This window comes from Oryctolagus cuniculus, chromosome 1 (genome assembly GCF_051225735.1).
Source record: "Oryctolagus cuniculus isolate XC-2025 breed Fujian yellow rabbit chromosome 1, ASM5122573v1, whole genome shotgun sequence".
NCBI lineage: Eukaryota > Metazoa > Chordata > Mammalia > Lagomorpha > Leporidae > Oryctolagus > Oryctolagus cuniculus.
Genome location: NC_142867.1, coordinates 235,996,643 through 236,009,277, shown reverse-complemented (window position 1 = coordinate 236,009,277; position 12,635 = coordinate 235,996,643). Strand labels below are relative to the sequence as shown.

The 12,635-nt window shown below is 69.8% G+C and overlaps 1 protein-coding gene across 4 annotated transcripts in view; it reads left to right on the top strand.

The window, feature by feature from the left end:
• VAV2 (vav guanine nucleotide exchange factor 2) overlaps positions 1-12,635 on the top strand; it is a 122,147-nt gene that overhangs the window by 79,703 nt on the left and 29,809 nt on the right. For 3 of the 4 annotated variants that reach the window (XM_089322355.1, XM_089322359.1, XM_089322368.1), the window contains exons 5-6: positions 9,277-9,379; positions 11,867-11,965. In XM_089322355.1, the coding sequence (XP_089178481.1) occupies positions 9,277-9,379; positions 11,867-11,965 (202 nt within the window). Of the gene's footprint in view, positions 1-9,276; positions 9,380-11,028; positions 11,044-11,866; positions 11,966-12,635 lie in introns of all 4 variants that reach the window. The other variant, XM_089322350.1, reaches the window with a different exon arrangement.

The following is a 12,635-nucleotide window of genomic DNA, read 5'->3' as shown; positions in this document are numbered from 1 at the left end:
GGAGGCCACACCCACCACAGAGCCCGCCCTGGGTCAGGACTTGGGGAAAGTGAAGGCTCTCGCCTGGCCTGGCCGGGGGGGCAGAGCAGGGACTCGGAGAGTGGGTTGACCCTCCGGAGCCGACCGCTTCACCGGGCAGCCGAGCAGGGGCCGAGCCCGGGCCCCTCCCAGGCCCTCCTCTCCTCTGTGGGGCCCCGGGCAGGGGTGCCATCCTGTCCCGCCTGCTGCCTGGGGAGGCCGCTGGGGGTCTTGGGAGCCTCCGTGTCTGTCTCAGGGTCTGGGGCGCGGGGGATGCTGGGGACTGATAGCCGCTTGCCTCTGTGCTGGTGGCGGCCGGCGGTCAGCCGTCCTGGCTGGGGGGAGGGCAGGAGGGGCCGGTGCTGGACCTTTGGGGCCAGGCCCACACGGGCCCGCCTCCTTTCCACGGAAGCTTCTTGGCGAGCCGGGTGCTGGGAGTCGGGGCTGCCTCCTGTCCGTGCAGCAGCGCCGAGGGGGTGTGCCCCTCGCACACGGCCAGGCTTTCTGGAATGACGTGTCCTGGCCTGGCCTGCTCCAGAGAGCAGCGGACCAAGGCCACCTGGATGCGGGGCCGGGATGCCGGGGGCCCACGTGGGCTTTTCCATGTTATTTCTGCACATGCAACACGGGCCAGACATGCAGCGGCACGCGAAGCACACGTGGAAACCGAGGCTTTGACTGCCTGACAAACCCAGCCTGCTCCAGGAAGCTGACCCCACCCCGCCCCCGGCTGCATGCAGGGCGCTGACCCCGGCTGACCCCGGCACGGTGTGGCCAGCGTGGACCTGCACGGTTCTCCCTCCTCGAAGGCCGTCCCTAGGGGGACGGAGCCTGGGGGCGGTCCCCATGGGAGGGAGAAGTTCCCCGGGGTGCTGGCAGCACCCTCTCCACAAGGGCCATTGTTGGGGCTCCCGGCGGCCGCCCCGCGCCCCCTGGGGCCAGGCCTGCTCTGCTCTGCCCTCCGCGGCTCCGGACCCCATTCTGCATTGAGGAAATCGAGGCTGGGAGAGGGGAAGTGACTTGGCGAAGGAGGAATTGAAACCCGGGCCATCTGCCGCGGCCCCGGCGCCCTCCCCAGGGCCTGGCCTCGTGACCGGGCCCAGGTGTCCTTTCCATTCTGGTCCCGCGTGTCTCAGACGGTGGGAGGGGTCTTCCGCTCCCTGCCTGAGGACAGGAGCTGGGGGAGGGTTGCAGTGGGGGGCGGGGGGCGGGGCCCCGGAGCTGGGAGCTGGGGGCTGAGTCTCGTCCTGGAATGATTTGGGGGCCCAGGGACCCTCCAGCCCTCTCTGGTCCCAGTGGGAGAGCAGCCCCCGCCTCCTACGGGTGTTCGGAGTCTGCCCAGGGCCTGGGCGGCTCGGCCCCCGGCGTGCGAGGGCCTCCTGTCTGTCTGTGCCCAGCACGACCGCCCAGCTGCAGCGCGCCTCCGCCTCCTCCGGGTCCTGGGCGCCCTCTGCCGCGGGCACACGTGGGGCAGTGGCTCCCTCCTGGCGACTGAGCGCGGGGCCGGAAGGAGCCGTGTTGCATGTCTGTGGCACGCAGTCCCTGGAGCAGGCCGCGTGGGCCTCACCTGGTGGGGGGCCAGGCTGCGGGGGCGGGGCAGGGGGTCTTCTCGGCTCTGGAGGGCGGCAGCTGGGCCCCGCCGCCGGCTCTCGGGCCATTGTGGAGACAGAAATAATTGCCAGGATTTAGCTTCTGTCGGCACAGCTGAGTGCCGGCGAGGAGCCGGCGGGGCGGGGCGGGGGCGGGGGCGGTGTCTGGGCGGCCGCGTTCCTGCCCGGGCTGGGTTGCCCTCTCACTTCCTCACCGGGGCGGGGAGGCCCAGGCGGCCTCAGCAGTGGGACAGTGACCGGGGCAGCCCCGAGGCCCGGGCTGCTGACCGCCCCGTCTCTGTGTGGCTCTGAGCGCGGCCCCCATGCTAGATGTCGTCTTGTTAAAGGATGCTCTGTCCACAGCCACCACTGAGCGCCTGCTGTGTGCAGGGCCACAGCCATCATTGAGCACCTACTGTATGCAGGGCCACCACTGAGTGCCTGCTGTGTCCTGGGCCACAGCCACCACTGAGCACCTCTTGTGTACTGGGCCATGGCCATCATTGAGTGCCTACTGTGTGCAGGGCCACAGCCACCACTGAGCACCTATTGTGTGTGGGGCCACAGCCCTCATTGAGTGCCTACTGTGTACTGGGCCGCGACCCCCACAGCACCTACTGTGTGCAGGCCTGTGCTGGCGTTCTCATGGAGGCTGATTCTTGCAGCTGCTCCTCTCCCTCTGCAGGGGGAGGCAGAGGCTTGGGTCGTCTTCCCAGGTTTTCAGAGCTGGGATTGGGTAGAGCTGAGGTCAGGGTCCTCCCAGCAGGGGGCCCCGGTGCCCCCTGTGCCGGAAGGAGGTGGACCCCAGTTCTGTGGTGCAGCCGCCGCGAGGCCGGGCGGGCGAGTTTTTCTGAGGAACGGGGAGCCTGCCCCCCGCACCGTCGGCTCCCCAGACCACAGCGCCGAGACGGGAGCCGAGCTCGTGTGGCGGCCTGGGCGCCATGTTCTGCAAAGTGCCCGTGGGCGTCTCCAGGCCCCAGCAGCTCGTCACAGACCGTGGAGGCCGGGCTGCGGCTGGGGCAGCTGGAGGTCGCGCCGGCCTCTCCCCTCGGGGCTGTGTGGGCCGTGGGGCTGGCTCAGGTCTCGTGCACCTCGCCGTCCTGCACTGCCCGCCCCGGAGGCCCCAGAGCACTCGGCAGCCCCCTCGGGCCTCCCTGCCCCAGGACCTCCAGCCTCCCTGCCCCAGGACCTCGGGCCTCCCTGCCCCAGGACCTCCAGCCTCCCTGCCCCAGGACCTCCGGCCTCCCTGCCCCAGGACCTCCGGCCTCCCTGCCCCAGGACCTCCGGCCAGCCCAGCCCTGCCGTGGGTCGGGCCGGGCCGGGCCCCGCTGGCCACGTCATCCGCTGCGGGCCTGCACGGGGTCCGCGAGCTGTCGTCCCTGTGCAGGAGCTGGAGCCAGCTCCTGCCTCTCCCGTCTCCTGTTGCTGTGGGAGTCGCCCCGCGGCTGGGCGCTCGGCGGGCACCGCTCTGGAGTCTCAGGGGCCTGACCCGGTGCCCGCTCGCTCGGTGCGGGTCCCCTGGGAGGCAGCGTTGGTCCAGCAGGAGGGACGGAGCTTGTCCCCCACTCGGTCACACCGCCGCGGCGCCCGCTCCTCACCTGGCGCTTCCTGGGCGCCTGGGCTCGCGCTCGGCGCTGCCCCGGGGCTCCCGCTGGGACCGCGAGGTCCGCGGGGCAGAGTCAGCACCCTGGTCACCCCTGGGTCCCGGGAACCCACCGAGGTTCCGGTGCCGAGTTGGTCTCAGGACAAATACTGATTCCGCCCATCAGACCCGGTGGCCTTTGTTCTTTGTGGCGGAGTTGATCTCACAAACATTCGCTGTTTTAGAAAAACGCGTTTGCTGTGACGTCCGCGTGTTTGCATTTTAGGGCCACCGCGAGGTTTCGGTGCTGTTCTGTGATCTCCGTGCTCCTCCGTGGCCGCCGGCCTGAATCAGGCGGCAGGGGTGGGGTCCTGGTCCACGGGCGCACCGCCCACCCGGGAAGCCGGATGAGAGCCGGCACAGAGCCCGCGCCCCCTGCTGGGTCTCGGCGTGGGGAGCAGGCCTGTGTGGACCCGCGCGCCAGGCGGAGAGGCAGAGCCCGGCTCTCCCTCCAGCGTTCCGGCTGCTCCCTTTTAACCTCGGTGCCTGGAGGACGGGGAGCGGTGGGGAGGTGGTGGTGAGACGGCAACGGGAGTGAGAACTTCTGTGGTCACTGATGCGCGGGAGGACAGGGCACGGAGGACCTGCAGTGTCCCCGCGTCCCAGTGCCCAGAGCAGAGAGGGACCTCCAGGTGTCCCCGTGTCCCAGTGCCCAGAACAGGGAGGGACCTCCAGGTGTCCCCGTGTCCCAGTGCCCAGAGCAGGGAGGACCTGCGGTGTCCCCGTGTCCCAGTGCCCAGAGCAGGAAGGGACCTCCAGGTGTCCCCGTGTCCCAGTGCCCAGAGCAGGGAGGACCTGCGGTGTCCCCGCGTCCCAGTGCCCAGAGCAGGGAGGACCTGCGGTGTCCCCGCGTCCCAGTGCCCAGAGCAGGGAGGACCTGCAGTGTCCCCGCGTCCCAGTGCCCAGAGCAGGGAGGATCTGCGGTGTCCCCGTGTCCCAGTGCCCAGAGGGACCTGCAGTGTCCCCGCGTCCCAGTGCCCAGAGCAGGGAGGACCTGCGGTGTCCCCGCGTCCCAGTGCCCAGAGCAGGGAGGACCTGCGGTGTCCCCGCGTCCCAGTGCCCAGAGGGACCTGCGGTGTCCCCGCGTCCTGCGCCCTGTGTCGGGTTGACCTCTGTGGCTCTGTCCCTTGCTTCGCAGTCCCACGGCCTGGTCCCTTCTGCAGGTGCAGAGGGAGAGGGGCCTGCAGTGTCCCCGCGTCCCAGTGCCCAGAGCAGGGAGGACCTGCGGTGTCCCCGTGTCCCAGTGCCCAGAGGGACTGCAGTGTCCCCGCGTCCCAGTGCCCAGTGGTGTCCGCGCATCCCAGTGCCCAGAGCAGGGAAGATCTGCGGTGTCCCCGCGTCCCAGTGCCCAGAGCAGGGAGGACCTGCGGTGTCCCCGCGTCCCAGTGCCCAGAGCAGGGAGGATCTGCGGTGTCCCCGCATCCCAGTGCCCAGAGGGACTGCAGTGTCCCCGCGTCCCAGTGCCCAGAGGGACTGCACGTCCCCGCGTCCCAGTGCCCAGAGCAGGGAGGATCTGCAGTGTCCCCGCGTCCCAGTGCCCAGAGGGACCTGCGGTGTCCCTGCGTCCCAGTGCCCAGAGCAGGGAGGACCTGCGGTGTCCCCGTGTCCCAGTGCCCAGAGCAGGGAGGATCTGCGGTGTCCCCGCGTCCCAGTGCCCAGAGCAGGGAGGATCTGCGGTGTCCCCGCGTCCCAGTGCCCAGAGCAGGGAGGATCTGCGGTGTCCCCGCGTCCCAGTGCCCAGAGGGACCTGCAGTGTCCCCGTGTCCCAGTGCCCAGAGGGACCTGCGGTGTCCCCGCGTCCTGCGCCCTGTGTCGGGTTGACCTCTGTGGCTCTGTCCCTTGCTTCGCAGCCCCGCGGCCTGGTCCCTTCCGCAGGTGCAGAGGGAGAGGAAGGGGCCTGCAGTGTCCCCGCGTCTGGGGGAGCTCCCGGCCCCTTCCGGGGCGCTCCCTGCCCTGTGGACCCACGCACGGTTTGTTCTCCCTGGACGCCGGTTCCTGCTGGTTGAAATGAGTGTTTTCAGGTGAGACGTAGCCGCGTGAAGGCGCAGCGTGGTCGGAGCATTGCCCCTGCAGCCAGCGCTGATGGACATGGGGAGAGCACACAGAATTCTGTGTCCCTGCAGGCCCTGAGGGGGGCGGAGCTGAGGACTGGAGGGACCGACTGCAGCCGGGCGGGGGCGGGGGTGGGGTGCAGCCAGCCCCCGGGCAGAACCAGGGCTGGGGAGTGTGGGAGCCGGGCTCCCCAGGTCTCCCCGTGGAGCCCAGGTGCATGCTTGGCTGACCAGCGAGCCTCAGCGGCACAGCCGAGACGCCGAGGTGTCCGGGGGAACGCAGTGGCCGCCAGAGGCTGGCTCGCCGCGGGAAGGCGGAGTGCGGTCCGAGTCCAGCCCAGGGAACCGTGGGCGCGGCTGTGGCTCTGCAGGGAAGCTGCCCGGGATCCCTCGTTGCATCCAGAGTTCCAGTGAGAGACATCACCAGGCTTGCAAAGAAACAGGAGAGCGACCGGGGCTGTGGAAGGCGGCTCCCAGACGGTGCAGGCGCGGCGGTCAGCACCGGGCTGGGGCCTTGCAGAGACAGAGCCCACGGCGTCCTCAGCGCCCGCCCCGGCCATCACGCACGCCGCTGCCCCCGCCCGGCCGAGCACTAGCCCGTCCACTGTCCACTCCGCGGGCTTGTGGGCTGCTGGCACGAACAGAAGCTATGTGTGTGTGCGTGTGTGTGTGTGCACACCCACTGTTCCACCCAGACTACTGGTCGACCCCGGTGCTGAAGTCACCGAACCAGACCCCAGGAGTTCTACAGGGAGGGAGTCTGGCAATCCGGAGGGTTGTGCTGGATGAGAGCCGGTGCCAGCCTAACACCGCAGGCCGCCGCCCCCAGTGCCGTCCCCACCTGCTGTCCCACCCACCATGCACGCCGCGTCCCGCGGCTGCCGGTGAACCGTTCCGTGGTTGTCTGATGACTGACGACACTGAGCGATCTGCTGGGCCTGCGAGACCCTGTCCACCTCTATCGCTTGGCCGCCTGTCACTTTGTTATTGAATTCTGGGAGCTCTTTATGTACGCCGGCCCCTGCCCCCTGCCAGCTCTGTCTCCGGTGAGCCCCCCCCCGGTCTGTTTTCTAGACCGCGATGTGGTGATGGGCACTCTTCCCAAATCGGTCCCCTGAACTGCCCGACTGCCCCATGTCCTGTCCAGGAAGCCTCTGCTCGCCCCCGCGCCACTGAGGACTTGCTCCGACATCTCCCTGTGACAGCGCGGCTCTGCTGTGCCCCCCGGCTCACTCCTGAGCCGGGCGTGAACAGGTCCCCCCCCCCCCCGTGCCCCGTGGGTGCCCAGTGTGTGTGGGGGGCTCTGACCTAGGCTGGCCCAGGGCAAGGAGCTGGGGTGGAGCCGCCGTCCCCAGGGGTCCTGGGCCAGTCTGTTCCCGTGGGGGGGGCGGGGTCAGCCTCGCCTCCTGCCTCTCGGCACTCACCGCAGCACCCGGACGTCCTGGAGCTCTGGAGAAACGGAAGCCGGGGCCGGCTCGCCGGGGGAGGCTCCGGGCCGGGCGTGTGCCCTCCGCACCTGGGAGGTTGTGGCCCGGCGCTGGTGTTGGCATTGGTGTTGGTGTTGGTATGGCGGGCGCCCGGGGCTTGCCGGGTGCCTGAGAGCTGCGTGTCTCTCGTGAGCACCTTCAGGAGGACTAGCTTTGTCGGGTGGGGGTCTCGCAGCTCTCGGGGTGCCCCCAGCAAGGCAGGGGAGTGGGAAGGGGGCGTCCCCGCCCCGTGAGGCCCCCGTTATGTCCATTCCATCAGCGCTGGCTTAGTCGGCCACCAAAGCCCTGCCCCTCCCCGCTCCCCGAGGCGTCCCCGGGCTGTGGCACTAAGCGGGTGTCTGCAGATGCCGTGCCCGGCTCACACCTCGGTTCCGCGCCGTCAGACCTCTCGGCAGTAGCCTCCCACCGGCCTCGCTCCGCTGCACGACAGCCCAGGGCGCCGGCACCTGCCGGGCCGAGTGCAGGGAGCTGATTTGTGTGGTCGAGCGTGACGTTGCCCGCCCGCCCCGGTGATCAGCAAGGAGACCCAGCGCCCTCTCAGCTTCCTGGGGGCTCTGGGGGGGGCCCCCACCAGGGCCCACTCCCCGGACAAGTCCACCCCGGCGGACACGGGGAGAGCAGCGGCGCAAACCCCGGCCAGCCCGGCACCTGCCTCGCCCCTTCCTGCATTTGGCCTCACCTGCCGGCGCTTCGCTTTCTTCTTTTATTTTTTTTTTAAGATTTATTTTTGTTTATTTGAAAGAGTTACACAGAGGAGAGACAGAGACAGAGAGAGAGGTCTTCCATCTGCTGGTTCACTCCCCAAATAGCTACAGCGGCTGGATCTGGGCTGACCAGGAGCCAGGAACTCCATCCGGGTCTCCCACGCGGGTGCAGGGGCCGTCCTCTGCTTTCCCAGGCCACAGCAGAGAGCTGGGTGGGAAGTGGAGCAGCCAGGACTCTAACCGGCGCCCGTATGGGATGCCGGCACCGCAGGCGGCGGCTTTACCTGCTACGCCACAGCGCCGCCCTCGCCAGTGCTTTTCCAGTGCCTGGGCACACGGGAGGCAGCCACTCGTGCAGTCGTCAGGATTCTGCTGGCCTGGTCTCGCGGTGTCACCCGTCTCTTGCCCGCTCCCAGCCCCCACACAGCAGGAGTGGGGTAGGAGACAAGGACCCCCCCCACACACACAGCTTGCTCCGCTCTGCGCCTCCGCTGGGGGGAGTCCAGGTGCTGCAGCCCTGGGGCGGGGGAGGCTCGGGCCCCGGGCGGCAGGTGCCCACCTGGCTGCTCTCACTGCAGGAGACGTGGGCCGGTGCCCCAGAGCCAGGTGTGGGTCGGGGCCAGGGAGGCCACTGGGCTGGGCACCCAGACACAGGCACTCGCGCGTCACTCCTTGCTCCCCCGTCCTGGCCTCTGTCCGGTCTGAGCCGTCCAGAAGTGAGCCGGCCAGGCCCGCTGCCAGCCAGGCTGTGAGACGCCTCCCTCACCAGGCAGGGCCATGGTGCTGGGTGCAGCCTGCCCGAGGGCCCCGGGCCTGAATCTCAGGGCACAGGGACCCAGGGGCCGGGGAACGGGCGGGCGGGTGGTGGCTCGTTTGCTGGGATTCTCGCTGAGCACCTGCACGTGTCAGGTCAGCAGGCACCTATGGCCTCGTGGGAAGGGCAGCCAGGACAGGAACCAAGTGACAGCGCCCGGGGCAATCCCGGAGGGCCTCCAGGAGGAGGTGTCCGTGCCCCGAGTCCCGTAGGTGAAGGGTCACTCGGTGTAGTGGGGTCCAGCCATCAGCTGAAGCAGAGCTTTCTTGCATCCAAACCGAGCCGGAGCGTCCATGGTGCTGGTTTGGAGAAGCCCTTGTGGCCGTCCACGCAGCTTCCAGGCCGCCCGGCCCTGGGGACGGCGCCGGTGGGCACTGCACCCTGGACCATCCCACCCCGGGGCTGAGCGCGGCGGTGGCCCCAGGCTGGGCGCAGCCCTCAGCGCGTGGGCTGGGGCCGAGACTCTCTGGTCTGCAGGCAGGAGCTGAGGGCAGAGACTGTGCCCATGGGAACGCACCCGTGTCAGCCGCGGCCGTCTCCCGGGGAGGCTGTCTACACTGCCTGACATTCAGACCCTGGGGGGATAGGTGCCCACCTGGGGTGTAGACTGAGCCCGGGAGGGGGACCTGGGCCTGGGGAGGGAGGTGCCCACCTGGGGTGTAGACGGAGCCCGGGCGGGGATTCAGACCCTGGAGGGGAGGTGCCCACCTGGGGTGTAGACTGAGCCCGAGCGGAGATTCAGACCCTGGGGGGGAGGTGCCCACCTGGGGTGTAGACGGAGCCCGGGCGGGGATTCAGACCCTGGGGGGGAGGTGCCCACCTGGGGTGTAGACTGAGCCCGGGCGGGGGACCTGGCCCCGGCCACCTCTCATCCCCTGAGCGCCCCCAGGCGGCGACCCCTCACGCACCTCGGTCGGGCCTGGCTGGACCTGGCTGGACCTGGCCTGCCCTAACTCCCGCCTCCTGTGCAGTGAACATGACCTGGGGGAGGACATCTACGACTGCGTCCCCTGCGAGGAGGAAGGGGACGACATCTACGAGGACATCATCAAGGTGGAAGTGCAGCAGCCCATGGTGAGGAAGCCCCGCCCCTCCCGGGAAGCCCCGCCCCTGCCTGCGAAGCCCCGCCCATGGGGAAGCCCTGTCCAGGAAGCCCTGCCTACGTGGAAGCCCCATCTATGGGAAGCCCCGCCCATGGGGAAGCCCTGCCCATGGGGAAGCCCCGCCCCCTCCCGGGAAGCCCCGCCCCTGCCTGCGAAGCCCCGCCTGTGAGGAAGCCCTGTCCATCTATGGGAAGCCCCGCCCATCTATGGGAAGCCCCGCCCATGGGGAAGCCCCGCCCTTGCTCCGCAGAACCCTGCACCACTGGGGGAGCTGCTCTGGGTGCAGAGGGACCCCGGGCACGGCCACCCCTGAGAACCCCACGGTGTCACCAGAGGGCTCCCCCTCATGGTCCTCGGTGCCCGCCGCCCAGGGACGCTGTGAACAGTGACTGGGCGCTGCCCCCTCCCGCCGCCCGCACCGCCCGCGCCTCTGCGGAGCGAGGACACTGCCCGCCCCGGCCGGCCGGGCCGTCCTTTCTACCGCCCGGGGCTTTGTTTCCCAGCAGGCGCCGCCCACTGAACTCCCAGACGCGTTTGCACCCATGCGGGTGTATCGTGGGCGGCTGCTCTGGGGGACACGGGGCCTGGTCTGTGCAGGACGGCAGGATGGGGCCCGGGGGGACGGCCTCCGGCTCCCTGGGGCCCCCGGGCTCTGCTCGCCCACGGTGGAGGGTCTTCATGCCACCTGCTGTCCCTGAGACCCGGGAGTTTCTGGAACAGCGCATTGTGCTGGTTCCCGTCGTCCTGGGAGTAGCCAGCCGTGGTGGTGGAGAACAGAGCAGGAGAGCAAACAGCAGGGTCCCGCGTGCGTGCCGGCGGCACCTGCTAGGTGCGGGCTCACCGGAGGGGCGGCCGGGGCGGGGCCTGTGTCTCACGCCCCGGCCCAGCCCCTGGGGACCGGTCTCTCATTTTGCCCCCTGGGTTTCCTTCCCCATCACTGCGGGGGCTCTCACTCCGGGGGGGGGCACGGGGCAGCCCCGCCTTCGGTGGTTCTGCTCCCCGGCCTCGGCACAGCGGCCTCGTAGTGGGGCTGGAGCCTCCCCGCCTCCCCAGAGCTGGCCTGGGACACCCCCCGGGTCCTGGGGCCGGCAAGGGCCTCACTGCCCAGTCCTGCAACAGCTGGGCCCCTGCGGGCAGAACTGGAGCCTCAGGTGTGGTGGCCCTGAGCTTGTTTGGGGGAATCTGTCCCCGGCCAGAGCTGGCGATGCCTGCAGCCCCGTGGTGTCCCTGGTCCTGTAGCTGCCTTGAAGGGACCCGGGGCTGTTTGGAGACCCCGCTGGCTGGGGGCCAGGCTGCCCGTGTTCTGGGGATGAGCCGGGGGCCTCGTGTCCCGCCCTGGCACTGCTGTCCTCATGACCACGTCCTCTGGGATAAACACTGGGCCCCTCCTCCCCGTCAGACCAGAGACCGCTGTGTGGTCCGTCTGTAGGTAGCAGGTGTGGCAGCCCCCCCCCAGGGAGCACGAGCCGAGGGTGGCAGGTGTCACCCTGAGAGCCGCGGTGGGGAGCCCGGCCAGCAGCCGGGCGCACACGAAGGGCCGTGGCTAGTGGGGGTGGGTGCCCTGGCGCCCCCGAGCCCACCCTGCTCAACCCTGCCTTATTCCCTCCTCCATGCCTTCAGATCCGGTACATGCAGGTAAGTGCAGGCGCGAGGCGGGCAGGCCTTCTCCACCTTTCCCGAGACATCTGGGACCGTCCCCAGGGGTCTCTGTCAGAGCCCGGGGCCTCCCCAGCCCCCATGAAGCCCCAAGGTGACGAGGGGCCCCCTCTGGGCAGGACGTGGGGCTCCTGCCCGACCCTGGCCCCCGCCCGCATTGGGGAGCTGGCCCCCGAGGACTCGGGGGGACTCCGGGGTGTGTCCGGGAGGACAGAGACGGCGTTGGGGTCACCTGGGTGCAGACGGCTGGCCACGCACCACAGTGCAGAGCCTCCTGGGCAGATTTGGTGCAGGCAGAGCCGGCGTGGCCTGGAAGAACCCAAGGAACGTGTCGGGCAGGTCACTGCCCGTCCGCGGTGACGCCTCCTGTGCCCCCGACCCTGTGCCCTGGCCACACAGCTTCTGGGTCAGTCCCGCCCTGGCCCTGCTCTGTGGAGGTGTCCTGTGACCCCTCCCACAGGCTGTTAGCACGGGGGCTCCTGGTCAGAGGCACTGTGGGGAGGCTGGTGCCAGGTCCTCATGGGGTCTGCAGCCCTGTGCACCTGCCGTGTGCCGGCGGCGTGGGCGGCTGAGGCCCGGCCTCTGGGGAGCCGCGTCTGTGATTCCAGAAACTTCTCTGCCCCTCCTCGCACTCAGTCTTCTCACCTGTGAAATGGACTGAGGGGTTGGGCCCCCACTGTCTCCCATCTGCGCCGAGCTGGAGAGATGTCCTGTGGTCGTGTGCCCGGGCGGCCTGGCCAGCGCACAGGTGGCGGGCGGCGGGCTGGGGGACCCCGGCTCACGTGTGCTGCGCCCCCCGCAGAAAATGGGCATGAGCGAGGATGACAAGAGGAACTGCTGCTTACTGGAGATCCAGGAGACCGAGGCCAAGTACTGCCGGACCCTGGAGGACATCGAGAAGGTGGGGGCTCGGGACCCCCAAAGGGAGGCCCCACCTCCCCGCCGCAGCCCTCCCGGGCCCCATCCCGTGCTGTTCTGACACCTGATCTCAGCCTGGCCCTGGGCTCCGCCCCTTCTGGTGCCCCCATGCCTGGGCCACGCCCCCTGACCTCTGCCCTGGCGCCCCTCTGTGACGAGGGACGCACAGCCCTCCAGCACCCCCGCTTCTGGGCAGGTCATGCCACTCGGCCACACGCAGTGGCCATTTTGGGCCCTGCTGTCCTGCTCCTGGGGTGGCCAAGGACAGGTCCTGCGGGCTGGGTCCTAGGGACAGACACACTGGGAGCTGCTGCCGCCCACTGGCCAGGAGCCCACCAGGGAGGGGACACGGCAGGGCCCCCAGGGGTGGCGGGCAGGGCAGGTACCAGCATTTCACAGACCTCATGGTCACTTCCCACGTCTCCCAGGGCCAGCCTGGGGCACTGGGCACAGCCAGGCCCGGCCTCCGCCCCGTGATGACAGCTCGGGCTGTGCGTGGGCCCAGGCTCCCGAGTGTGGGCAGGATTCGTGCCCCAAACCAACGCCAGGGGTGTCGAGGTGGCCCACACCCTGGGCCTCAGCCCGGTGACCAGCCCGACGGGGTTGGCTCGCGCTGTGGGTGCAGGTGCCTGGATTCTCACCCCGGCCCAGCC